Source organism: Cydia pomonella, chromosome 2 (genome assembly GCF_033807575.1).
Source record: "Cydia pomonella isolate Wapato2018A chromosome 2, ilCydPomo1, whole genome shotgun sequence".
NCBI classification, from domain to species: domain Eukaryota; kingdom Metazoa; phylum Arthropoda; class Insecta; order Lepidoptera; family Tortricidae; genus Cydia; species Cydia pomonella.
This window is the reverse complement of record NC_084704.1, coordinates 21,350,941-21,378,838: the sequence shown is the minus strand read 5'-3', so window position 1 is coordinate 21,378,838 and position 27,898 is coordinate 21,350,941. Positions and strand designations below refer to the sequence as shown.

Below are 27,898 nucleotides of genomic sequence, written 5' to 3'. Positions count from 1 at the left end.
GATGAAAAGGGCTCGCAATACTGACACACAAAATAATAAAAATAACACTAATTTGGCAAAATAATCACATAAAAAAGTGACAAAAAAAAAGAAACGCTCACCTAATTGAATTGTCAACTTGAATTGAGAAATTAATCAGATTGTGCGAATAATTGCCCCGTCAGGGTTTTATTTGTATTTTGAGATTTTTTAATTTACAATACTGGGTGTTTCCTGTAACAGCGGCAATAAATTAAACCACAACAAATAATTAATTAATGTTTAATTAATGAAACAGACTATAAAAATAACAATAATCATCAAAATCAGGAGGCAAAGTTGTTGTTTATCAGCTCGTGCTAATAATCAAGCGAAATATTTCAAAATTGAACCACTTCAATAACTTCTAGAATATACATATTTTTAGTATCTTTAAAATATGGATTTTTCTCTTTGCTTGCAACGCGTATGTATCTAGAATTCAGTATATTTACTATATTGCACTGATAGTACACCAAAATTGAATATTCTAGGCTTTATTTTCATTTAAAAATACGTGTTTAACATTTTTAATCGTAATATACCTTATGGTTGTTAACTTAGTGGATACATAAGTTATTACGTCAAATTAGAACTCACATGTGAGTCACTGGCCCTGCGGAACTGTTTGAGCGTGACCCATAAGGTTAAACAAACTTTGCCTCAGAGTGTAACAAAAAATTTCACCACAACAACGCAAGGAAACTATGATATACCAAAATAATCAAATTAAATCAAATCCAAATGATCGTCATAAAAAATATCATTGAAAATCAAGAGGGCCTTTAGCAGTTGGTGTTGTGAAAAATATTTTCATGTCAAGCTATATTGAACTAATGCATTAGTAGAGAGGAAATTAAAAATACTAATGGATATTAAATTTAGGACCCAAAACAATGTCCAGTATCTCCAAAGTGTTCGGATCCTTATGAACTTTTATAAGATCGTGTTGTTTCAGTTCTGAAACCAAATATAAAATCCCATTAGCGGTTGGCCATCTCTCCACGAAATCCAACTTTGAATTCGAGTTAGGTAAAAATAAAAAATAGCAAATAGTCCAAGATCCCAGAGCCGCCAGACCTCACTTATTTACTCATGAATAAAATGTATGGGATAATGTAGTGTTACTATGTACTTTCAATGTCTGCATACTTGCTATATTGGCCCGACTGACATTTGTCCGGTACAAGGCGCTAAAGGTTGGTCAAAATAATACTAACCTTTCTAAAATTCTCATGGCCAACAACATCAACATCAACATTATCAACATTGCCAGACCATTTTCGCCAATTGCGGCGCCGCTAAAGAGTTTGCACTTTAAAAATTTGTTTATTTGTTACATCTTGCAAGGGACTAATAGGGTTGTTTCCATCTACAAATCTTAGGGCAGAATAGTATTCCAATAAATTCTTATGGATAATAAGAACATGTTAAACTACCTTTAGTGGACCTCTAATGAGCATATTTTTGTAAATATTGAATTTAAATAGTACATTACTATAGAGGACGGGAAACGAAGGGTTGCAGGCCAAGTAGATATAGACGGCCGAGCGTAGCGAGGCCTCAGCCTCAAACTTGCAATGAAATAATTTAAAAAATAGGATGATGCTGATGATAGTTAGTATTACTTTGGGGTTACTAAAAGGGGAACGAAAGTTTGATTATTTTTACGCTACGACGCACGGTTAGATACATACAGCCCTATAAAAAAATTCTGTATGACTGAAAAAAAAAATATGGGGCTGCATCTCCTAAACCGTGCGTCGTAGCGCAAAAATAATGAAATTTTTGTTCCCCTTTGAAATCCCGAAATAATATTTTACAAACACAAAAAACAAAAAATAACAAAAAAGACAAAAAAAAAGAAAAAAAGTATATTGGCCGAATTTAACTCATAGGTTTTTTAAGGTTAAATGCCAAGACGTGTCATAATTTGACGTTTAAAAACAAAAGAAGGTTGCCTTACAGGCCTAGGTGTGTAAGGCTGTATAAAATTCCTTTACATATCATCTTCACTCATCGCACCTGATATGTGGTATTTCTGGACCTAATTTGAAGAAGTCATGTCAACATTTCATTACAAGTTTGAGAAAATATCTTTTAACACACGTCACGTGACCCAAGTCGAAACGACATTGAACATTTTGATGACGTCATAACTCACGATTTGACACTGGGCTATAACCACGAAAATCGAAGTTCCTCATTACGGGGATTTTTCTCTGTCATTCTAATTACGTCTTAGTAAACGAGAAAGATCCCCACAATATGAGATTTTCGGTTTTCGCGGTAAATAAACTGTACTTACTCAGTATTGAACTGAAGCACCGAGCTGCGATAATGCGCTTGTGGCCCGGAACCACAGGCCCCAATGACAAGAGAGAGTTTATATTCACAGGCTTGATCTCCGCTTTTACCATCTTCAAAATTTTCGTCATGGTGCCCTCCGTGCCCCATTCATCACTGCGGAAAATCATTGAAGTTGTACATTTTAATCTGTAAAACATAACTTTTCTGACTGAAAAAGATGTCATAGATATACTAAAGAAAATTTATCAAGCTCTCTAGTGGCCGAGGCCGGAATCGAACCGGCGTCTTCAGCTTACGCGGGTATTTTCTTTCACTTGTTCTGATGAACATGCAGCAGTCGTGTCGTATCACTGTGATGTAGGTACAAGCATAGAGAAATAAGAACTCCTTACTTCTTATTTCTCTATGGTACAAGTAAGGACGTAAAGCACGAAGAATTTCGTACATTGACCCGTCTCTTCCTATCTCTATCGCAAGCGCATAATTATATTGCTGTCCTTCTTGCACAGTGTGTTTGACCGCCGGCATCATGGGCGGAACAGCAATATAATTGTGCACGCGCATAATTATATTGCAATACGAACAGGCGAGTCAATGTACGATACTCATACTCATTTATTGATAATATTTTTAAATATTACATGTCAACAACAGAAAATACATTTAAATCATTGGAAATTTTTTAAATATAAAATAAATATATTATTGGAAATAGTAAAAATATAAAATATGTATATATGTTTAGATTTAAAATTACAATGAATCGTTATGTCCAATAAATTAAATATTGTTATTTATTAGTAATTATTTTTGTCAAAGACTAATAATTCCATATCAGTATAAAATGTCTTATCAATAAGCCATTTTTTAGTTTGTTATTAAACATATTGGCTTAATTGTCTTCCTATTCGTGAGCGTAGATCTTTGAGACAGTTAAGTACACTTTGCTCTTTTCTTTTTGATCCAAATACACCCGAATATCTAAGATCCAAATTTAAATTTGTTACTGCTCGCCCTGGTGGTGTTCTTCGTACCTCCCGTAGCCTTAAGCTTTCCATTCCCCCTCATCGCACCGGTTTCCTGACCAACTCCTATACTGTTCAGGCGATACGCCTGTGGAACGACCTTCCACTCAATATCAGAAAAGCTCGAAGTAAATTCACTTTCAAGCGCATGTTGCGCAAGCATCTATCTGACAGATGTAAGTAATGTTTCACAGTAGGTACATGTATAATGTATATATGTAGATATTTATGTAAGTATATCATACAAACACAAAGTATATGTTTAAGTTTATGATTTCATTATATTATATTAATTAGTATTTAATTTGTAAATAGTAGGTAGTGATATCTTATTCTCAAGTACAAAGCCTGCACCTAACAAGTCTCTTTTTCACCCAGTGGTTGACTGGTAGAGAATGCCTTAAGGCATTAAGTCCACCATTTGTACTTAATATTTTATGCGCAATAAAGTAAATATTGCTAATATCTGGTATTTTAATGTCGTTAGGCAGGGCTTTGTAGATCCTAAGGCCTAAGACATGCATGGTCTTTGAAGACTTGCGTAGTCTGTGGGGTGCTGCTATCAGTCGTTCCTTGCTTCCTAAACGGGTGCGAGTAAGTTTATTGGTAGCAAAAGTGTGTTTGCGTGTATGTATGTGTTTAGCTATATTGTATGTGAATTGTGAGGGTAATGTGAGTATTCTCATGTGAGCGAGTAGGTGTTTGGCTGACGTACCTGGTGGGGCTCTGGCTATTATTCTTAGGGCACGTTTCTGTAGTACAAAAACTCGATGTCACTCTGCCGCTGTGCCCCATAGTTACTACGGCATGCGTAGTACATTATGGAATGGAAGAGTGAGAAGTAGGTTGAGCGTAGTTCTTTGTAAGGTAGCTCGTGAGCAAGCCTTCCCAAAGCAAAGCATGCACCGGAGAGCTTCTTACAGAGGATGTCTAGTGTTGGTTCCATTTGAGGGCGGAGTCCAGGCATAGCTCGAGGAATTATGTGTGTTGAATTTTTTCTATGTGTGTGTTGTCAATGTGAATTGATAATGGCCTAGGTCTACCACCTAAATTATGCATTACTTGTGTTTTTACGAGGTTAAGTACTAGGCCGTTCAGGGTGAACCAATTTTGCATTCGCTCGATGTCCTCTGTTAGGAGTTCCTCTAGGCTTTGTATGGAGGTTGCCGTCAAAATGTCACAGAAGTCATCAGCGAATAGGTACATGTCACCCTGGACGATGACAGGAAGGTCATTAACCTGTAATAAAAAGCACAGGTTGGCTAGGGACGATCCTTGACGTACAGTGTACAACAATGTCTACCCCCCCGTACTCCGATCGTACCTGCCCGCCGTTCAAAGCCTCCTGCTAAGCCACCTGCTCGCACAAGAAGATCTATGAAAATATGATCTCAAAACTACCCATGCTGGAGGCGCCCATCGACAAAACACCAAAAACTATGATCTTCTGGAAAGAATACGCCATATCATTAACAGAAGATCCTAAAGAAGGACTAGACCAAACCAACCTAAGAATATTCACAGATGGCTCAAAAACATTTGAAGGGACAGGATGTGGTGTCTTCTCGGAGGACCTGAATATACACATCTCAAAACCCCTGGGAGAACATAACACGGTATTCCAAGCTGAATGTGTGGGTATAATAGAAGCTTGCAATGCTATAACAAGACGACAAGTGAAACACGAAAATATACTAATACTATCAGACAGTAAATCAGTACTACAAGCGCTATGCAGCGACAAACTTAATTCAGAACTCATACTCGAATGTCATCGAAGCCTCACGGAAGTGAGCAAAGAAGGCAACAAAGTAACAATTCAATGGATAAAGGGGCATAGTGGATCAAGAGGAAACGATGCAGCGGACGAACTGGCCAGGAGAGGCTCAGAAACGCCGGCATATGGACCAGAGCCCATCATACCCCTACCAATATCCTATATACACAACCAGCTAGACCTACATCACAGACAACTGCACAATAAATACTGGAAGGAAATGGACACATGCAGGCAGACCAAGGATTTTCTACCGGAACTGAACCACAAACTCACCAAAATACTACTGAAAACACCTAGACATCAACTACGTAAAATAGTAGGATTAATTACGGGACATAACACACTTAACAAACACCTACACAATATGGGTAAAACAGACAGCCCCATGTGCAGAGCGTGCATGGAAGAAGAAGAAACAACAAAACATATTCTCCTAGACTGCAAACAGGTAGAAGTATACAGGAACAAATACCTAGGGACTCCGTGCACACTAGGAGAGGCATTTAGCAACCTGAAAACTTTGCTAGGCTTCGTGGAGGAGCTGGGGTGGTTAGAGTAGCGCTACCTCGTTTCACGCAAAATAGGCACAATGGTTGTCGATTTGCGGAAAATGCCCAGAAGCACTAACTAACTAACACTAAGCCACCTGCTTTCTGTTTAAAAAAATCAATCATCGGTTTATGTGCTGTACCGCAAATTCCTGCGTGGTGGAGTTTTCCTGCTAAGACGTCGTGATTACATAAAGCACGGGTCATGTCGCACAATAAAATAGCGACGTGAGACGAGTCTCGATATTATTCTTGGTTAGCGTCCTTACTTTAGGTACGTACCGAATAATCCTCTTGGAGTCAGTGGTCTGGTCGGAATCGCCGAGCGACACCTTGGTGCGGTCCAGGCTGCCCAGCATGGTCTCCGAGCTGTCGCTGCCGCCCGGGCGGGCTCCGCGCGCCGCCTCCTGCGCCGGCCGCGCGGGACTGGCCGGAGGCATGTCGGACAGACCCGCCCTTTGTAACAGTGAACTCAGGACTCGTTCTGGATCGGACGGTCGTTGTATCTCAATGTTTGGTATAATCGGCTGTTCTTCATGACGTGGCGCTATGGTCTGCCAGTTTTCTGGGATGTTCTCTTTTTCGACTGTAAGAGGAATGCTGATGTAGTATCGAATAGTAGGCATGTATGATCATTCCAAAGTAGCCACGAACATACTGGCAATTACACAGTACATACCGATTTCTGGCTCCACCGCAACGAGGTTTTGGGATTGACTCCCTGTGAAGGATGTGTATCCGCATCTCGGTTTTTTTGTCTGTGAAGAAATAGCCAACATTGATCACATCAATATCTTGTTGCAATTACCAATAATCCATAATAATGAAGGCATCGTATTATAATAAAGGAGACACTTTATTAGTTTTATTACATATTATATTTTTTTGTTTAAGTGACAAGGTTTACAGTGATATAATTTACTAAAACGGCACTTAATGCATTTACTGCCAACTACTCGCTGAGAATTACATAGTTTATCCGCTATTCAGAAAAGTGTCTACGAACAAGAGAACCTGCTTAGCGGGTCAAAGAAAGGTAACATTACGGCCCAAAGTATATGGAAAATCATAGATTCAACGGGCATTAGTAATCAATTTAAAAGGGATCACAATAGATCGACCAGATGGACCGTATGCGTGATTGCCACCGACGTGGTTTAAAAAAATCTAATGTAGACTCCGTTGATATTTGTTCCAACACACGCGTTAATTTGTATAAACATAATGAATTATCAAATACCATGAAATTAAGACGAATTCACATTAGTTCTGTTAAAATATCAATCAATAGAACCCACTGAAATAAAATATTTGCCATCCTTTTTTTCTTGTTGTGTTGCTATTATATGCGCATTTTTTCACATATAATTCCGTCACGTTTGACAGTTGTCGTTGTCGACGGCCGGAACGAGACTGAGCAAAAGTAATGCTCAAGGCGTTCGAGCCTTACTTTTGTGGGGCCATTTTTTCGGCTGATTGTCAATCCAGTTAATTATATTATATCAAAGTTTTTCACTATAAAAAAAGAAGAAATGTTTCGGAATATCCAATTTTATTTCACGCTCTTTCAAATGATATTTCACTTGAACTAGTCACTAGCATTGACATATCTAAGGACGGGCCTTACGGGCACTAAGAATGGTGCTAGTAAAACGTAGTGATTATATGCTCTTTGGGTGCTAGTTCAGTGGTGTCACTCACGAATACGAGCCAATCGTGCTTTCTAAAGCAACTAGTTGCGACCAATCGCGCGCGTGATGCGAACTCATCAACCAATTGCGTTGTAGCGTTAGACTGCACGATTGGCTTGAATTCGTGTGCGTGACACCGCTGTACTGGCACCATTCTTATTTCCCGTAACATCCTTAGATATACATATGTATGTCACATGATAGAGAATTATCCTCGAAAAACCAACATACCTACATTACATCGCGCAAATCAGTTCGACATTTGCCGATAGATGGCTCTGCACAATGAAATGATATCGTTTATTTCGGACATAATTATCCATAGTTTTGCTTAAAATATAATAAAAAATTTATAATTTATAATCTACAATTATACTTAGTATAGATACTTCTGATCAAAAGTTTTTCGCCTTTATTCAAAGTTTGTACGGAACCCTCAGTGCGCGAGTAAAACGAACTTTGACTTGACAGGTTTTTTTATTATACAATAGTTCTTGTAGTAACGAAGCCACATATTTTGACTAGAGTTTGTGAAGTTAGGGCTTGTAGAGTTAGAAGCTTGGCTCTACAAGAGATCTGATAACTTTTTGACAATGCGAGCCTTTGTAATTTCACCAGACTTTGAAATTGTGCTCCCTCTTCATATCACTGACATGTTGTAACAATCTGCATTTTGCAGTTAACAAAAAAAAAAAATACTGTCAATGTGTCCGGGTTAGTGTTGATCATAACTATTCCAAATTGATAGCTTAAGTGGTTCTCGAGATATTTAGCCATGTGACAGACAGAGGGTTCTTTGTGTACCTTTTTGGTACGGAACCCTAAAAATAATAAATGCTGAACAAATTTTTAACCTTACACCCATGTGACGGTAGCGAAATGCGAAGCCACATATTTTGACTAATAAGGTGTAGAGTTTGTGAAGTTAGGGTTTGTAGAGTTAGAAGATTGGCTCTACAAAATATATGATAGCTTTTTGACAGTGCGAGCCTTATGGTTTCGTCTTGGCAACATTTTGCATGAAAATGTTTTTGGTGGGATAAGTAATTGAGCCCGTTAGGGACAATCAGGAACAATATATGGTGACTAACTCTTGTGAAATCCACCAGTACAAAGTAGGTACTTACTGGACTTATATTTAGATCCTCTCGCGAAGACCTCTTCTGAGTTTCAGCCGCCAGCTTTTGCGTCGGGCAGTCGGCAATGTCCTTCCCCACGTCGACAGCGCTAAGATCCGGCACCGCAGTGATGGACTGGTTCAGAACGGTCTGCTCCTCTACCGGTAGTTGGAGCTCCGGTATTTGTGGTTCAACCACTTGCTCCTGCATTTGCACTTGTGGTTCTTCGGGGATGGGCTCGAGAACTTGGACGGTGGCGCGTCGAGCGCGCGAAGCAAGAGCGAGCTGTAATTAATTATATTGGTTTCATTTTTGATACTTACACTACAACACTACACTACATCAAAGCTTTAGAACCGGCGACCACTCGCATAACTGATAGGTACTCGTACTTAAAAATGCACACCGCGCAGTTCGGTCCGTCCGCAGCGTGTGCGGCGTATCTACCGAAAGTGCTATTATTTGTTTGAAGCAGGTGGTTGAGTAATATACGCGTAGAAAAAACACCTATTTATACGCGCTTTTTAGACCTTAGTAAAGCCAAAGAGAATTTGAAATAGAGGTGGATTGTCAAAGAAAAAGTTTTAGCCTCAGTAAATTTACTGCCATTTTTCGACACATGATTAAAACTATTAGAACGCCTCCGGGCATTGGCTAAAGGTTGTGGCGCTATCGCTCGAAACGATGCCGCCATACTTTTGGCCTTTGATCTACTATTAGATGGCGCCACTTTTTGATATTTAACAAATTTAACACATATCAGTGAAAGAATAAGGATTAAAGTTAAATGGCGTTCTAAAAGTTTTAATCATGTGTGTGCGGTGGGGTGACGTGAAGTCCGACGAGAACGGACTCGAGTGCGGGGTGAGTCAGGGAGGGAGTCCCCCAAGCTGTTCAATCTAGATATGGATGCCCTGATCGGTGAGCTCAGTAGTACTCATGTTACTGCAATACTTATTGAGAAGTGCTACAACGGAAATAGTATATAAGTCGACGGTTCAATACAATAAATGTTCATTATTCAACCGGCTATCATTGTTTCATTGATATTCCTCCTGCCTGGACTCCCATATGGTGGTAGGTTTAACAGGTGTGCAGCGCTACTTAAAATAACACTTTTTCGAGCGTGTAAGTTCACTGTACGCCTGCAGCCTGTGGACAAGATACACGCAGCGTACTATGAATGCCATGCGTGTACGGTACAATGTCGCGTTCAGCGCGTCGGGCATGTTCGCCGACGCGCATGTGCATGGTTTCCACGCGACGCTCCTAAGGGAGCGCGAGTTGCGCGACAGCGTCCTGGCCGTAGTGGCAGGGAGATGGAATAGTGCATTAGTTAGGAACTGGACCTCTCAGCATATTAGTTTAGGTACTAACTTAGTAATTTATGTTTATTTATAACTAACAAACTATGGATTTTAATTTAATCGTCCAAAGTAAACTATTTTTATTTATAACGATTGGGTACTGGAGAAAAATGATTTGGTTATTCTAATGTGAATTATCTGGAACTGGCACCTCAGGGGGTGGATTTATGAATTTCGAGCGCTCGATTTCGTCACTTAACTAAAAATTATTTTTCTTGGGAAGATTTCTTTGAATTGGCGCCTAGCCTTTTTTAAGACATGATTTACTGAGTTCCTGGCGTAATAAAAATAATTTTACCTTAGCGTTTTTTCTTAACTTGAGATCGATAACTTGAAAAATTATAACGCCTGCAAAAGTGTAATAGCAAGCAAAATATAAATGAGTAAAACTTGGAAACCACAAATAAAATGGCGCATATTATAATTGAATATGGAGGTAAAAAAATTTGACTTTTATAGAATTTATCAATAACCACGGGAACATAGCGTAATAAAGTACACCCGCCATTCTGAATGTCAGGATGGCGGGTGAACTGTTTTTTGATGATAACTTTATGTACCGTGAGGTACAATTTTTTTAACGGAGGTACTAAATAGTACAAATTAGGTACAAAAATATGGTACGCTTTTCATTTATTTTGATTTAGGTACACTCGCCATTCTGACACTCACCCTGCTACGGCTGGATAGGTAGGTGCTTCATATTTAAAATCCGTTCAGTAGTTTTTAGTTTTGGAGTAGTTTTATAAGATGTAGTGAATTGACGTTTTCCCCTAGACTTGCGGACACTAGGTTGCGTGACAGTCGTGCACGCTCCCAATATAGCACCTTAGTCATAAGGTGACATGTCGCAAAAAAATTTTTTTTCATCAATAGGTATCTAATAACTAAAAACCAACTAAAATTGTTATGTATAAAACTGGTAATTTTAACAATACGAGACTTGGGTAGTCGAAGATTGTATTCCAGGAAATATTTGTAAAATGTTACATTCGTAACAAGTTCGTACCTCCATTTCTCTCTGATCGACGTGCGCGTGCGCGGCCAGGCCGAGGTTGCGGGAGAAGAGGCGGCAGAGCGCTCGCGCCACGCGGCACGGGAAGCGGGCGCCGGCTCGCGCGGGCCGCTGCAGCAGCAGCTCCGCCGGCACGCGCAGGTCCACGATGTCTTCGGAAAATTCCTATTAACGGTACCCAAACTAATCAAAGCGCCCAGTTGTTAACGTTAGGTTTACGTCTATTTTATAATTTATACGGTAGTTCAAAATTTAGCTTAACCACCTTGCTCGGTGCTGCGGGGTAGGTAAGCGTGAGCACCTTCAGTTTTTTTTTTGTATGCGTCTAATGTCCGACTGTATACGGAGACCCAGAATAAGTAACGGGAATAATAGAAGTAACCGTTACCTACAGCTCTGCTGAGAACTTAAATGTTACAGTGAAACCGGCGAGTGTAAAAGTACCTACTATTTTCTAAATTCTGAATTAGGGCGTTCACTCATGGTACGATTCATCTTTACAATCCGTCGTTACATATCGATCAAAACGACGGCTCGATGCTGTATGTTGATATCATTATCGTTTACTTCATCGAAGACGATATCGGAAATCGCAACAAAATACTGTGCAATCATGAATATCGCAACGAAGAATCGCCATTGTTTGGCTCTGCGATCAACGATTTGATTTTTCAAGTAGTCTTGAAATTCTCGTCAGATTCAAAGCGATTAATCGTACCGTGAGTGAACCTCAGAGGGTAGTTTCACTATAACTACCGTTGTCATTCTGGGGTACCGCTCGTTCACTACATTTATCTTTCGGACCAGGCTTTTAAACACATAGAAACACTAATTGCTTTATGCATAAAATTTATTTATCGACTCTTCTACTGTTATCTGTACATACATTCATGAACACTAATATACATAATAGTTTTGAATAATAGTACATTATGGCAGAGGCCGGAAAGGGCAATTCGTGGATAAGTTTCGGATCGATTGCAATCCACGAATTGATGTGCCTGCCGAGGCATATATAGTAAATTAAAATTAATACATTTTCAAACTTGTTGTATAGTAGAAACGATTGCTTCATAAGTCAGAAACACGCATGTGACACACTTAATATAGCAACACCCATAGACTACGACGACCGCTTAGCGTTGCTTGTTAGTCTCTATAGTACTGTGGCCAAAATCGAGAAAAAAACTGTCCAAAAATTTAATTTAGCAAGGAGCAAATAATAAAATATTTGTAAGATTCCGGAGGTCGCAGGTTCGAACCCGGCTGGTTCGGCACTTTTTTCCTTGGAACTAAGGAGGGTGGAGGTACCTCTACCCTCCATACTTGGAACTTAATAATTAATATCATTTGACATTTTACTAGTCGCTTTTCGATGAAGGAAACTGAGTATATTCGCAGAGAAATTTAAAAGTGTATGTGACTTGTGAAGTCCTCAAATGGCTTTTCTAGATTAGGAACATGGATGACATGATGTCTCTGCTCAGCTGCATGTGTGACGTAAAATAGTATAAAACGTTGTCATTATATATGTTTATTTAACTTATATGAATTAATACCCACCTCACAGCGCAAGTCGACATGAATATTCTCGATCCTCGGGCGAAGGAACTTCTTGGAGAGCTGATGTTTCTTGTCTATGATCAACTTGTTCCTCCTGCGGCGCTTGGCTTGCGGCTCCCCTTCTTCCAGTGTCTAGGTACATTTAAAACCAAACCTAAATACAGGGTGCAGGCAGGCTGCGCAATTTAAATGGGGAGAAATCTGAAGCCGAACCGAAACTTGCAAGGTCACTTTCATCTTCTTAAAAATCTTCTTTCGCAGTCGGGAATCGAAACCGGTCAAAGTTAAGGCCTCGGAGTTCGTTACAATACAATAATTTGAAACGGTTTTTAGTATAGGCATCGGCAAACGTCTCTAACAAGACGAAATACAGTACAAAGTTACACTGTTGTACTGTAATTCCAACTCTGTCACGCAAATAATGATAGGATTAATAGTACATTATTGCAGATGTCAGGAAAGGGTAATTCGTGGATGAGTTTAGATTTTTTTTGACGAAGAAGACGAATCCACAAATTGCTGTTCCTGCCGAGGCATATATAATGGTTTTCTCCAAACATGCGAGGAAATAAGGTAAAATAATTATTATATAGTCTTTGATTTTATTATGCAGTATTCGCACGATCATACTCGGCGGTCTTGTAAGAACTATTATCACACTCTATTCTATAACTGGAAATGGTGCTGATCGGGTCGTGTAGACGCGGCACGAGGCTATATTAGTTGGCTGTTTGCGTTTTTCTTAGTGGATACATGTTTTAAAAATGTAAAATCAATACAGTAATAACTTCCCGTCCGCTAAAACACGACAATAATGGTTTGATTTTTTTTAATTTGAGTATGACCATAATGAAGCAATTCCCGTACTATTTTTGATACAATAAGGTGAACATTTCCCAGCATATTGGAAAAAACGAACTTACAGGCCCAGGTGAATTTCACTTGTTCAAGACGTTTGCCGGCACCTGTAAAATAAATAAAAAACCTCTAATGTGACGATCTCCGGCTCTTGCGGTGCCGCCGCGGGGAGCTGCGCGGGCGGAGCGGCCTGCGCGGGCGCCGCCGGCTCCGGCGTCGGGAGCCTAGTGGTATCACAGGATTAGATACTAATACTAAATAATGTTACAACTGAACATAATAAAAACAATAGTACATTACTATAGAGGACGGGAAACGAAGGGTTGCAGGCCAAGTAGATATAGACGGCCGAGCGTAGCGAGGACGGATAGGGATACGCGGCCGGCAACCCCGTTTCTCGCCGAGATTTGTATAGTGTTTTTCTCAAACTTGCAATGAAATAAAAAAATAGGATGATTGTTGAGGTCTTAATATTCATATACATACATATCATATATTGATATGTCATATATTGATGGTTATTCAGTGTGTGGGGTATTGGAGGGGAACAAAAATTATTTTGATTTTGGCGCTATGGCGCACGCCATTTAGCCATTTTTCGCTTTTTTTATATATTTTTTTATATTTATTGTTAAAAGGGGAACAAAAATTTGATTATTTTTGCGCTACGACGCACGGTTTAAGAGATACAGCCCTATAAATATCTTTACAATACATATAGTGAATGAGCAATTTCTGTGCATATGTCGAAACTTTTAAGAGCCATATGTACCGTAAAACGTTGTACGACACACGTGCGAATAGGTAATTCGCAACTCGTGTCGATTTAAAACACTCCCTTCGGTCGTGTTTTAATTTATCACCACTCGTTGCGAATTTCCTATTTTCTGCACTTTTATCTTAAGAGTCCTTATTCCTACAGACGAGCGTATTTTGTAAAATGCTTCCTTTTTCATTCAAGATTACGACGTAACTATTAGTATTTATTCAAAAACTGGTAACGTACTTAAATAATCGGTTCCTAAACTAGCGGCTCCAACAGTTCAAATTTTCATTTTCTCTTTTAAACCTCTTTTTTAATGAGTTTTTTTGGGAGTCTTTTCCAAATTTTGCAGTGAGATGTGGCGTTTCGGTTCTCAATTTTGCTGTAAACAAGAATCATTTGGTACATGAATGACTACAATTTGATTCAACATATCTCGTACGAGGGGCTGGAATGATTAACAATCGAAGATTCATTTGAAAAAACTGATAAAATACCTTCCGAGTTTTCTTCATTTTTTTGGCGAAAACAGGGTTTTATTATATTTTTTTTCCGCAAATTGTACGCATATTTTGCTTTAAAAATAATATTATAGCAAACTGTAACTTTATGTTAACCTATAAAAAAAAAATCATAACTATGGGACCTACATTGCCGTAAATTTATATTTTTTTAAAACACGTATAAATCACGCAGCAGCGACGCCCCGCTCTCAGTCCGCGCGGAGCGCGCTTAGAGGACGGACCTGTGCTCGATTGTCAGGCATTCGTTGCGATCGTAATCAGCTACGGAGTTCCGAGAAGTGCTATATACTGCGATTAGAAAATCTTAATAAAAGTTCATTTTTTACACTATGCTTAACAGACTCTCGCTTATTGATGGATTTTCAGTGGTCCTTTTTTTTATACTACGTCGGTGGCAAACAAGCTTACGGCCCGCCTGATGGTAAGCAGTATCCGTAGCCTATGTACGCCTGCAACTCCAGAGGAGTTACATGCGCGTTGCCGACTCTAACCCCCTCCCGCCCCTCGTTGAGCTCTGGCAACCTTACTCACCGGCAGGAACACAACACTATGAGTAGGGTCTAGTGTTATTTGGATGCGATTTTCTGAAAAACGCATTTTTACTTGAAATTACGTTAGGGTTTGCATTTGCATTATTATTTTTGACCCGGATGAAGTCCAAGTTCTCATGATGGAGTCAGGAGTTGGTCACCAGAACTCCTAATCTACTCATTATAATCCCATCGTGTTTGGGCTCAAAAGATTTGCCCTGACGAACACCATCGATCTAGATGAGGTCTAGGGTCTCATGATGGAGTCAGGAGTTGGTCACCAGGACTCTTAATCTACTTATCATAACGCCATCGTGTTTGGGCTCAATAGATTTGCCCTGACGAGCACCATCAATCTAGATGAGGTCCAGGGTCTCATGATGGAGTCAGGAGTTGGTCACCAGAACTCCTAAACTACTCATCATAACCTCATCGTGTTTGGGCTCAATAGATTTGCCCTGACGAGCATCATCAATCTAGATAAAGTCCAGGGTCTCATGATGGAGTCAGGAGTTGGTCACTAGAACTCCTAATCTACTCATTATAATTCCAACGTGTTTGGGCTCATGAGATTTGCCATGACGAGCACCATCGACCTAGATGAGGCCCAGGGTCTCATGATGGAGTCAGGAGTAGGTCACTAGAACTCCTAATCTACTCATTATAATTCCATCGTGTTTGGGCTCAAAAGATTTGCCCTGACGAGTACCATCGATCTAGATGAAGTCCAGGGTCTCATGATGGAGTCAGGAGTTGGCCACTAGAACTCCTAATCTACTCATTATAATTCCATCGTGTTTTGGCTCAAAAGATTTGCCCTGACGAGCACCATAGATCTAGATGAGGCCCAGGGTCTCATGATGGAGTCAGGAGTTGGTCACCAGAACTCCTAATCTACTCATCATAACTCCATCGTGTTTTGGGCTCAATAGATTTGCCCTGACGAACACCATCGACCTAGATGAGGTCCAGGGTCTCATGATGGAGTCAGGAGTTGGTCACCAGAACTCCTAATCTACTGATCATAACTCCATCGTGTTTGGCCTCAATAGATTTGCCCTGATGAACACCATCGATCTAGATGAGGTCCAGGGTCTCATGATGGAGTCAGGAGTTGGTCACCTGAACTCCTAAACTACTCATCATAACCTCATCGTGTTTGGGCTCAATAGATTTGCCCTGACGAGCATCATCAATCTCTATAAAGTCCAGGGTCTCATGATGGAGTCAGGAGTTGGTCACTAGAACTCCTAATCTACTCATTATAATTCCAACGTGTTTGGGCTCATGAGATTTGCCATGACGAGCACCATCGACCTAGATGAGGTCCAGGGTCTCATGATGGAGTCAGGAGTTGGTCACCAGAACTCCTAATCTACTCATCATAACTCCATCGTGTTTGGGCTCAATAGAGTTGCCCTGACGAGCACCATCAATCTAGATCAGGTCCAGGGTCTCATGATGGACTCAGGAGTTGGTCACCAGAACTCCTAGTCTATTCATCATAACTCCATCGTGTTTGGGCTCAAAAGATTTGCCCTGATGAGTACCATCGATCTAGATTAATTCGAGGGTCTCATGATGGACTCAGGAGTTGGTCACCAGAACTCCTAATCTATTCATCATAATGGTAATTTGATGGTGCTTGTCGGGGTAAATCTATTGAGCCCAAACACGATGGAGTTATGATAAATAGATTACGAGTTCTGGTGACCAACTCCTGACTCCATCATGAGACCCTGGACTTCATCTAGATCGATGGTACTCGTCAGGGCAAATCTTTTGAGCCCAAACACGATGGAATTATAATGAGTAGATTAGGAGTTGTAGTGACCAACTCCTGACTCCATCATGAGACCCTGAACATCATCTAGATTGATGGTGCTCGTGAGGGCAAATCTATTGAGCCCAAACAAGATGGAGTTATGATGAGTAGATTAGGAATTATGGTGACCAACTCCTGACTCCATCATGAGACCCTGGACTTCATCTAGATCGATTGTACTCGTCAGGGCAAATCTTTTGAGCCCAAACACGATGGAATTATAATGAGTAGATTAGGAGTTCTAGTGACCTACTCCTGACTCCATCATGAGACCCTGGACTTCATCTAAATTGATGGTGCTCATCAGGGTAAATCTATTGAGCCCAAACTCGATGGAGTTATGATGAGTAGATTAGGAGTTCTGGGGAGTTCTGGTGACCAGCTCCTGACTCCGTCATGAGACCCTGGACCTCATCTAGATCGATGGTGTTCGTCAGGGCAAATCTTTTGAGCCCAAGCACGATGGAATTATAATGAGTAGATTAGGAGTTCTGATGACCAACTCCTGACTCCATCATAAGAACCTGGATGGACTTCATTCGGGTCATAAATAATAATACAAACCCTAAAGTGATTTCAAATAACACTGAAACTCTATAGCACTAATGTGCGCAAACGATTGGCATCTTGACTAGGCAGCATGGGTGCGTAGCCACCATGCCAATCGATACGACAACGAAACACTATCTGTCTCTCTCTCGTACTAATATGCACAAACGATTGGCATCTTGGCTGGGCAGCATGGGTGCGTAGCCAACATGCCAAACGTTTACGATACGACAAGGAAACACTATCTGTCTCTCTATCGCACTAATATGCGCAATCGATTGGCTTCTTGGCTAGGTATCATGGGTGCGTAGCCAACATGCCAATCGTTTACGATACGACAACGAAACACTACTGTCTCTCTATCGCACTAATATACGCAAACGATTGGTATTTTGGCTAGGCAACAAGCAAGTGTGTGGCCAACATGCCAATCGTTTACGATACGACAACGAAACACTATCTGTCTCTCTATCGCACTAATATACTTTATTTATACCTGCAGTCATTTACTAACTTCTTCATTTTCCATTGGTGTGAAAGAGACAGAATAAAGAGCAAGGGTTATAGTACACTCTGTAGTCTGTACACTTAGTAGTAGTGTACATAAAAAAAACTACTGTGCATATAAAATAAAATAAAGAGTGCCCTTATGATATCATATAACACTAAAATTAATGTTGCTTGAAATTATATTGAAAACTATCAAGATTATTCTAGTCTGCATTGAAACGCGCATCGCGTTGCCGGCGCTCGCGTACCGAGCGCCAACGCCATCTATCGAGCGTTATTTCGTGAAATCGGAGAACGCTCCAAGGATTAAGGGCTCTTAAATAACTATTTCGTTTCCCTTTAGGTAACCCTGAAACAATATTTAAAATACACAAAAAAGAAAAAGAAACAAAAAAGACAAAAAAAAAAGAAAAAAAGCATAATGGCAGAATTTTTCTTATAGGTTTTTTATGGTTGAATGCCAAGACGTGCCATAATTTGACGTTTAAAAACAAAAGAAGTTTACCTTACAGGCCTAGGTGTGTAAGGCTGTATGAAATTCCTTTACATATCATCTTCACTCATCGCACCTGATATGTAGTATTTCCGGACCTAATTTGAAGTCATGTCAACATTTCATTACAATTTTGAGAAAAAGTAGTAATACGCACCTGCTATACACAACTTGAGTACCTTAATGTTGGTGTAGATACACATACGTACACCAAAATTGATAGAAACACGCACAAAAAATGATAGATACACTATGAAATTTCACGACCTCGTTTTTGTAAAATACCCAAGGAGTTATCTACTGGTTAAGGTACGCTCGGCCAGCAAAGTCTTAAGCGACTTAGCGGCAACAACCTCCTTTAGCAGGCTTCTCGTTGTAGTCAAAGTATCTAATACATAAATGGGGCATTTCATGCCAAGTGGGCAGCAAAAAAAATGTCCGGTCATATATTGCTGATATTTGGAATAGTTATACTAATCGATGTCCTGAATTTATGTATATTTTTATTTTATTTTTATTCGGTACCGTTTCCGGTTTAGAAGCATTTAAAAAATGGACAAAATCAAATACAATTTAATAAACTGAAAAAATATTTTAAAATTTATTTTTATACAATATTAATTGCTCTTTCTTGCAGTAATAATCAAATAATAATTTTGACTTTTTAAAAAAATTTCATACAAAAAACCGGTGTACAAGCTTCCAGCTTACGCAGCGACTTACATGAGCGATGACTCGCGAATGCAATGCGGCGCGGCGGCCCAACGGCATTCGGAGATCGCCCACGTAGGACATTTCCATAGGTATCAAAGGATTGAATTCACCCGCGCCGCGCCGCTTCGCGTTCGCGAGTTATTCGCTCACGTAAGACACTGCCTTATTATTTGCCATTCCTAGGTGAAAACCTTTGACTGGGTTACTAAGGAGTACGACGCTCAGACCGGCACGTTTGCACTTTAGTTCATGTACATAGGTATCTCCAAAACTAATGCAGATCCCTTTCTCAAACTTTCCAGGCATTTTTAATGAACAAAGCTACATTTTGGAGTAAAAATATTTTTCTTTTTCAAAAATACCGAACTTTATATAAATTCGACATGAAATTTTTATTTCCGGTTCTTTTGTATGAAATATTTTCAGTTTATTAAATAATAGCAACATCAGCTTTTGAATAATGCACTTCTCTGGAAACGGTGCCGAATAAAAACAAAATAAAAATATACATAAATTCAGGACATCGAAGAGTCTAAATATTCCACATATCAGCAAATTCTATGACCTGACTTTTTTTCGCTGGCCACTTGGCGTGAAATGCCCCAAATATATGTGTTCATTACGCTACATAAAGAAATAAACGAAACTAACGTTTTTTTCAGTGGGAACGGGCAGGGCCGGAGGCGGGATTTCAGGAATTGGGATATCTGTGTGGATACGAAACATAAAAAAAGAAAATAAACATTTCATAAATAATGGAAGGGATATTATTAAAGAGGTAGTTCAGTTTTTCCAAATTACTATCATGCACCATTTCCGATCAATTGGCAGTATGCACGCAGGTAGTTTTACGGCTCTTTGGTTGTGTAATAGAAGTACTCTATTAAATAACAATTCAAAGGATTTTAGTAAAAAATGCTTACACTGAATTGACGTGGTTGAAACGCTAGAAATAATAAAAATGTAGGTACCACCTAGGCGTCACCGTAAAATGCTGGATTATGATTAAAATAAATAACTAAAATTGGCGACAAAAAACAATAATTTAAGAACTTGTCCCTCACACTAAATCATTGAATTTTAGGATGTGCTGGGAACTGGTAAGTCGTAGGGGAAGGAATTGATTCGCAAGTAGGTACATTAGCTCCAACTTAAATAGCATACCTTTTTCAAATTCCTCAGGCAATAGATCCTGCGCTATAGCTGCGAACAGAAAAAGTGCCAGTGAAATAACATTATCTATATATCTAATAACATTAAACAACTGGTTTCTACCGGGATTTTCTCCCTGTGACCAGTTGTAACGTATCGTAACTTGGTGGTAACAGACGAGAACAACCCTTTCATCTTGTGGGGATTAACACTGAATTTTTTTTTTTTCTGTGGGGAATAACGATAGGGAGCTAGCTATATAGAGCTAGGTCTTTCCCTGTCAGCTGGACTAATACAAGACAGTATAGTAATATGGCGACAGGTTGTTGCGGCTGTAGTGTTGTGAATACGACTAGACATTCTGTAAATTATATTTAGACTAGCCATTTTTCGGATCAAATTGTAATTGAGATAATCACGTACATTTCCTGAATAAAGTGGTCTCATGGTCGGACATGCGCTCCATGGTATGGTCCAGCCGGAGGCCGGAGGGGCCGGCGACGGGCTGACTGGCGTCCAGCGCGCCCAGCATGTGCTCCAGCGTGCGGTCCAGCTGGAGGCCGGAGGGGCCGGCGGCGCTGGTGGCGGGCTGGCTGGCGTCCGGCGCACCCAGCATGTGCTCCAGCGTGCGGTCCTCCAGCAGCAGCAGCTCCAACGCCTGGTTGGGGTTCACCTCGCCGAAACCGTCCTGGGGAGATAATGGTTCATCTTAACATTCTCAACTAAAGGTCTTCAACAATTTAAACTTTCGCTATAACAACAAAGCAGGATAATATAAGGTCTCATTCGCGTACGAGCGCTTTTAAAACGCGCGTAAAAAGCGTTTCAATGACACAAATGGATGTCCGTGTAGGTATAAGGCCGGCGCCCCACTGCTGCGCACGCTACATCCACGGCCCACGTTTTAATACAAAGGCCGGCGCCCCACTGCAGCGCACGCTATGTACACGACCCACGTTCCTATACAAAATTTCGTGGGCTTGCCCACGGTTTGTATTAAAACGTGGGCCGTGGATGTAGCGTGCGCAGCAGGGGGGCGCCGGCCAAACCGTGGGCAAGCCCACGAAATTTTGTATAGGAACGTGGGTCGTGTACATAGCGTGCGCTGCAGTGGGGCGCCGGCCTAATTCTCACGATGGCGGTGGCGCATTTTTATCGAGCGTTGTTAGATTTTCTACATTGAGCGTTGGCCGTTAAATCGAATTTAGCGTATTCGATTCCGTAGGTATACGGAACTTCTAACGTCAGGATATAGGTAACGCGATGCTTTTTAAACTCTTGTACGAATGAGGCCTAAGTCGCTAGCGACCAGTGCACATAGTGCAGTTTTTTTATTTGCACACTTTCCGGAAAAAATGCGCATTGTTACCTACTGCAAAAATTGTGAGTGTTGCTCATGATCGAGCCCTATTTCAGAATGCAGACGGGCGCTGTTGCGGTGGCGACGGTGTGCGATCGAGACAGCGCTATGCATGTCTATAGCTTTGTCTCGGGTGCACACCGTAGCCATATCCGGTGACGGCGCTAGTGGGATATATATATATATATGCTAACCTCCTGACCTTGACTATCTCGGAACACCTTGATATGGGTATTCAAGTAGATGTCCTCTACTTTGATTTCTGTAAAGCCTTTGATCGGGTCGATAATGATGTCCTGCTGCATAAACTTGACGTAAATGGCTTCAGTCAAAACCGGCTAAATTTCTTCGCCAGCTATTTGCGTAATCGACAACAAACGTTCAGCATGTCATTTGGTATCGGATCCGTATCACACTCGTTCTGGCGTCAGCCAAGGTTGAATTTTAGGCCCATTCCTATTTGGAATTATGATAAATGACTTGCCATCAGTAGTCCGTAACGACCGCTGCCTCCTCTATTCTGACGACCTAAAACTTATCTATGGGGTGGAGAAGAAGGCAGATTGTGAATCGCAGCAGGAGGACATTGCATCCGTGTTCCGTTGGAGCTTGTATAATAAACTTAGCTTTAATACGGCCAAGTGTCAAGTTTGTACCTTTAGTCGAGCCTGTGCCCCTATATATGCTCAATATTTACTTGGATCTGTGCCTATTACCAGAGTCGACTCAGTGAAAGATCTTGGCGTTATTTTTGACACGCGACTGACCTTTCATCACCACATCAGAGCGCTTGCCACCTGCAGCTTTCGAAGGTTGGGCTTTGTCACTCTCACCGTCAAATATTTTAATGATCCAGGTGTCATTAGAGTCCTCTACTACGCTCTGGTAAGAAGCAAATTAGAAGCATCCACGCTAGTCTGGAACCCTCAGACCGCGAGTGCGGCCTCTGTTCAGCAGTGCCAACGGCACGCACGGTGGCGTATAGAAACTCGTCCATACCTCGTGCCCTGACCCTGCTGAATGCGCTCCTAGTTTCAGCACCCGAATGTGACCTGCTTGCGGGGCGATGGGAGGATGTGTGTAAGGAATGCTTGAGATTTTGTGAGATGACGGATAAAAGGGAATCTAGTGTTTTAATTCAATCATGATTGTACATACTTATAGTATGGAATTGTCATTTCACAGTGTATTAGTTTTAAACTGTAATTCTCTGTAAATATTAAATAAATATATCGAAGCGTAAGAGAGATTTAGGTTTTCAGGACTGGCTAGATGCACTAGGTAGTACATCCCTAAGGCGTAGGTATTAACGAGAGATTAGGTATACGCGAGATTATTATTACAATTTACACATGGATACGAGACTTCTTGTTATAGACTGAGCAAAGACCACTTAGGCGAAACGTGGACTCACGGATGCGTGTTTCATGCGCTAAGCCACATCAAAGAATGTCCACTCCCTCGACTCCATCCCGGCTCTTGCTAGTCTTGCTGGCCTGCTTGCTTGCTTGCTTGCTGGCGCCTAAGATTAACTTCGCCACAAAAAATCACTAACATATGTAAGTAATTACCAAACACGACCCGTGAGAACACGTCCAAACGGCATATGTGCGCCGAACGTCGTTAGATTCAAGTGGTGCTCTGGTGCTACATTATAACGTCTATTTGTACTATCTTAATGATTTTCGCAGCATGATGCTGGCTACTTCGAGTTTTTTGCATCAGCGCACCATAAACAAGCTCTGCCTCGCTAATATCCCGCTTAAAGAACACTTGAACTAATTGTATTGAATACTAATTATGTTTATTGTTAATTACTGGGTACTTTATTATTATGATTTAAATCTGACAATTATTCAAAATTCAAATTCAAAATTCAAAAATTTATTCTGCAAGTAGGCCTCAAGGGCTCTTTTACAAGTCAATACAACATTTATAGTAACATCATATAGTGACATGAAAAATACATAACAACATTTATAAATACAACAGCCAATACCTGGGTAAACATTACATTATAATAATCTTAAAATAAATAATTAATACAATACAATAGAGATGTATAGTCTCTATGGTTAAAAACACATTAAATCTGGAGATGTAAAAGGACCCCAATGTCAGAGTACTAATACTAATAAAATTTGGAGGTGTAAAGTCTCTCCAAGTGTCAAAATAAAATTTATACTAAATAAATAAACCGCGTCTGGACTGTTAAACTAGCAGTCTCATAAACTAATGCTACATTCTGTACATAACTAGTATGTACCAAGTCAAGTATATTATACAATATGACAGAGATAAGTATATTATACAATATGACAGAGATGTATAGTCTCCACGGTTAATACATTAAGTTTGGAGATGTATAAGGTCCCCACGGTCTGAGAAAAATAATAATACACTAAACTAGTGTTTAGGCGCGTCAACATATATAACTGCCTATGGGTTAAAATACACTAGGTATATAGTAGGTATGCCAGCATCAGATGTACTTACATTCAGTGGAAGTTGAAAGTCGGAAATGGCAACTTCTTTCAGTGTGATGTCTTCAATGTTGGCCACGGCATTACCACTTTGCTGAAAATAAGATTAATAAACAGAACATTCAATACAGATATCCAATATTATCCATAGTAGGTACTGTACCATATGAAGAGTATGAGTAGAGTTAGACCAAGCTAAGTTGGCAGTGATGTAGATAGCTCAGACTGTGCAAGTGTTATTTTAAACATCAAACTTTTATAAAATTATGACGTTTAAATAACCTTGCACAGTCTGGGCATATCACCAAAGGCCTAGGGGAGGGGAAGAGGAGCATACATTGTATGTAAAATTTGAACTCCAGGGGGAGGGCACCTGCCCTCCTCTGATTTACCGTGCCCACACCCTTGGCTGCCAAGTTAGCCTATTCTTACTTTACCTAATGTGCTAAAAACAAATCCTTACAGATAGTGGGCAGAATTTTATTAAATTGTGTAGGTATTGGTGGCACAAGGATAGTAGAGCCAAAGAGAATTGATTGTCATAGAGTTAGTCTAAGAAAATATTGTCTTAGATTTTACACATTTTACTCAATCAATGTATCTTTGGTGGAGCTAACATCAGGTAGCAAGGGTGGAGTAAAAATTGTTTTTATTTACCAGTATCATTTCCTCGACTCTTTCCTCTGGCTCTGGGACAGGCTCCCTCAACGGAGCTGACAGCTCCAACATCGGCACCATATGTCTCTGCACCTCTTCTGCTTCATCTTGGATGTTGTATCTGGTTAACACATGTTGATGCTGTTATGCTGTTTATTATGATGTTTTTAATCAAGATCTTTTTTTTAATATTTTTAGCTCATACATTACATACAATCCACAATTGTACATGGTCTCCTATATATAACCTATACATAAAGATTTAGAAACATAGTGTATTTCAAATCAAAAATATAGTAGTGCACTCTCTATTCCATTTAAAATTGTGTCATAATACCTACCTATATGAAAAACAGCAGATTTTAAGAGGAAGTGGTTTCAGTATTGATCCTGGACCTCTTGATTAGCATCTAGAATAAGTTGGTCACTGTATTCAGGTTTCCTCACTATATGCTTTAAATCACTTGGCCACTTGACTACTGCATGCCATTTGGTTAGCAGAACTCTTTCAAGGTTAATAATACAACATATTATGTGGACACAAAAAAAAAAACAATAACTTACTTTTTGTTTGAGTTTTTCATAATTCTTGCATTAAGCATGCATAACTCAGCTGAAAAAGAAATAAAAGTGACATAGATCATATTGGTATAAACATATTAGTTAATTAAAATCCTGGTGAGCAAAGTTGTCATGGCCACTAATATGTACAGCAACTTTGGTCTCCACCGTTAGGATAGGATAATACCTACTATAAACTAAAAGGATTTATAATGCTGTATACCTACCTAATTTTTGCAATGTAAGGAGGTTATGGAAGTAAACTCCCATCTTGGTACCTTTGAAAACAAGTATAATTTAGACAGTAGACACTAGTTTAGTATTAGTACTTTTCCTTACTTAACATGCTGTTGACTTTCTTCTGATACAGCCGGACTAATCCCCGCATGAGTTGAGAGCTGAGACGGAGCGAAAATCGGTGTGAGACGCGACCAGACTCATTGGTCATAACTTGTAATAAGTCATCGCTGAAATCAAATACAAAGTCATTTAAATTAAATAATACGTAAGTCAAATATGTTAATCAAAAATCTTTTCATTGGTACTTAATTAATAAAATACCCGAAAGCAACTTACCAAAGTTTTCTTATATCTTGAGACCATAGTTGGCGTTGAGTTATCGAAGAAAAACAGTCAGGCCAGGAATCCGCCACCCAACATAAATGAAATCTGCCGCCTTTTTTCAGTGAATTCACCGGATAAAACATTTTATTTTTCAAATTTTAGTTGTTTTACTTGCAAACTACAAACTTTCACACGTCACGGACCCGAAAATAAGACGCTTGATTTTCTCGTTCCCGCCAATTTGCGTTTCATTCGTTCACTCATTTCGTCCGTTTGCATGACCATAGCCTAAAGCACATTACACACGAGCTGTGTTTTTTTTTTAAATTCATAGACAGTCACGGAATAAACCCACGGAAAGAAAAAGCTATAAATGCTTATAGTTATTAAAGCTATAATATAATATAATATAGTTACCCTTTTTTAGTTTTTCTTAAATAACTCGTAAACGGTGGCCCATAACAAGAAACATTCTTTGACGCAAATAATCTATATAAAATTTCCTACTATAAAGAAAGATTCCATACACTTTTTCTCTAGGATCAACATTTAAAAAGATATTAAAGCGGGAAAGTTAATTAAAAAATCGATTATATGGTCCATTTTCTATATTTTCCTAAATAACTCGTAAACGGTGGCCAATACCAAAAAACGTTGTTAAACTTAAATAATCTAGATAAAAATTTCTACAAAAAAAAGATCCAGTACACTTTTTTAAAGGACCAATATTTAAAAACATATTAAAGAGCAAAATTTAATTAAAATCAATTCTATGGTTCCTTTTCTTTAGTTTATATAAAATATATAAACGTAAAATATTCTACAAAAAACATATTGGACACTTTTCGCTAGGATCAATTTTTAAAAAGACAATAAAGCGGGAATATTAATAATAATCAATTTTAGAGTCGCTTCTTGGTTTTTCGTAAATAACTCGTAAACCGCAGGTCATAACAAAACAGGGTCCTTTACATAAATAATTAACACAACATTTTCTAGAAAAAACCTTTAGAACAATTTTCTCTAGGACCAATATTTAAAACAATATTAAAGGGAGAAGTAAACCACAATCAATTCACAGGTCCCTATTATTTAGTTTTTCACAAATAACTCGTAAACGGTGGCCCATTGCAAAAAAAATGTTATACACATAATAAAAATAAAGATTTCTACAAGTTCCGTACATGATTTCGCTAGGATCAATATTTAATGAGATATTAATTATAATCAATTTCAAGGTATTTTTTCAGTCTTTCGTAAATAATCCGTAAACGGTGGCCCAAATCAAAAAATGTTCTGAAACAAAAATACGACTAATCTACATAAAATTTTGTAAAAAAAAAAAAACCTATTTTCACCTACAAATAGCACCCGCGTGCGTGCGCACGCGGCGGGCGTCTGCGTCAGCTAGCGTAGGCCCTTTATGTTTTTTGTAGGAAATATTATGTGCATTATTTATGTATAAGAACGTGTTTTACTACCTACCGTTTAAAAGTTATTTATGAAAAACCAAAAGGGTCTTTAAAATTGATTTTTATTAATATTCCCGCTTAGTATCTTTTTAAATTAAATATTGATCCTAGCGCAAAGTGTTGTGTATGTTTGTTATAGAAAATGTTAAGGTTATTATTTATGTATCAGACATTTTTTTTTTGTTATGGGTCATACTTTACAAATTATTTACGAAAAACTAAAGAAAAGGAACTTTAGAATTGATTTTGATTAACTTTCCCTCTTTAATATCTTTTTAAATATCGATCCTTTCAAAAAGTGTACTATACCTTTTTTGTAGACAATTTTATGTAGATTATTTGCCTCTAAGAACATTTCTTGCTATGGGCCACCGTTTACGAGTTATTTAAGAAAAACTAAAAAAAGGACCTTTAAAATGAATAAAATGATATTTCATTGCCAGTACAG

At 39.2% G+C, this 27,898-nt stretch overlaps 1 protein-coding gene across 1 annotated transcript; it reads right to left on the bottom strand.

Moving 5' to 3' along the window:
* Nucleotides 1-247: 247 nt before the first annotated feature.
* Nucleotides 248-27,797, bottom strand: LOC133530605 (uncharacterized). The gene is made up of 15 exons (XM_061868593.1): nt 25,991-27,797; nt 25,754-25,881; nt 25,418-25,466; nt 24,854-24,974; nt 24,210-24,290; nt 20,777-21,041; nt 20,266-20,404; nt 13,421-13,517; nt 12,436-12,567; nt 10,867-11,037; nt 8,500-8,775; nt 6,361-6,439; nt 5,964-6,267; nt 2,327-2,481; nt 248-978 (listed from the first exon to the last, which is right to left on the bottom strand). Exons 1-15 carry the CDS (start codon nt 26,119-26,121, stop codon nt 884-886), a joined length of 2,223 nt encoding a protein of 740 aa, XP_061724577.1. The 5' UTR covers nt 26,122-27,797; the 3' UTR covers nt 248-883.
* Nucleotides 27,798-27,898: the final 101 nt, after the last annotated feature.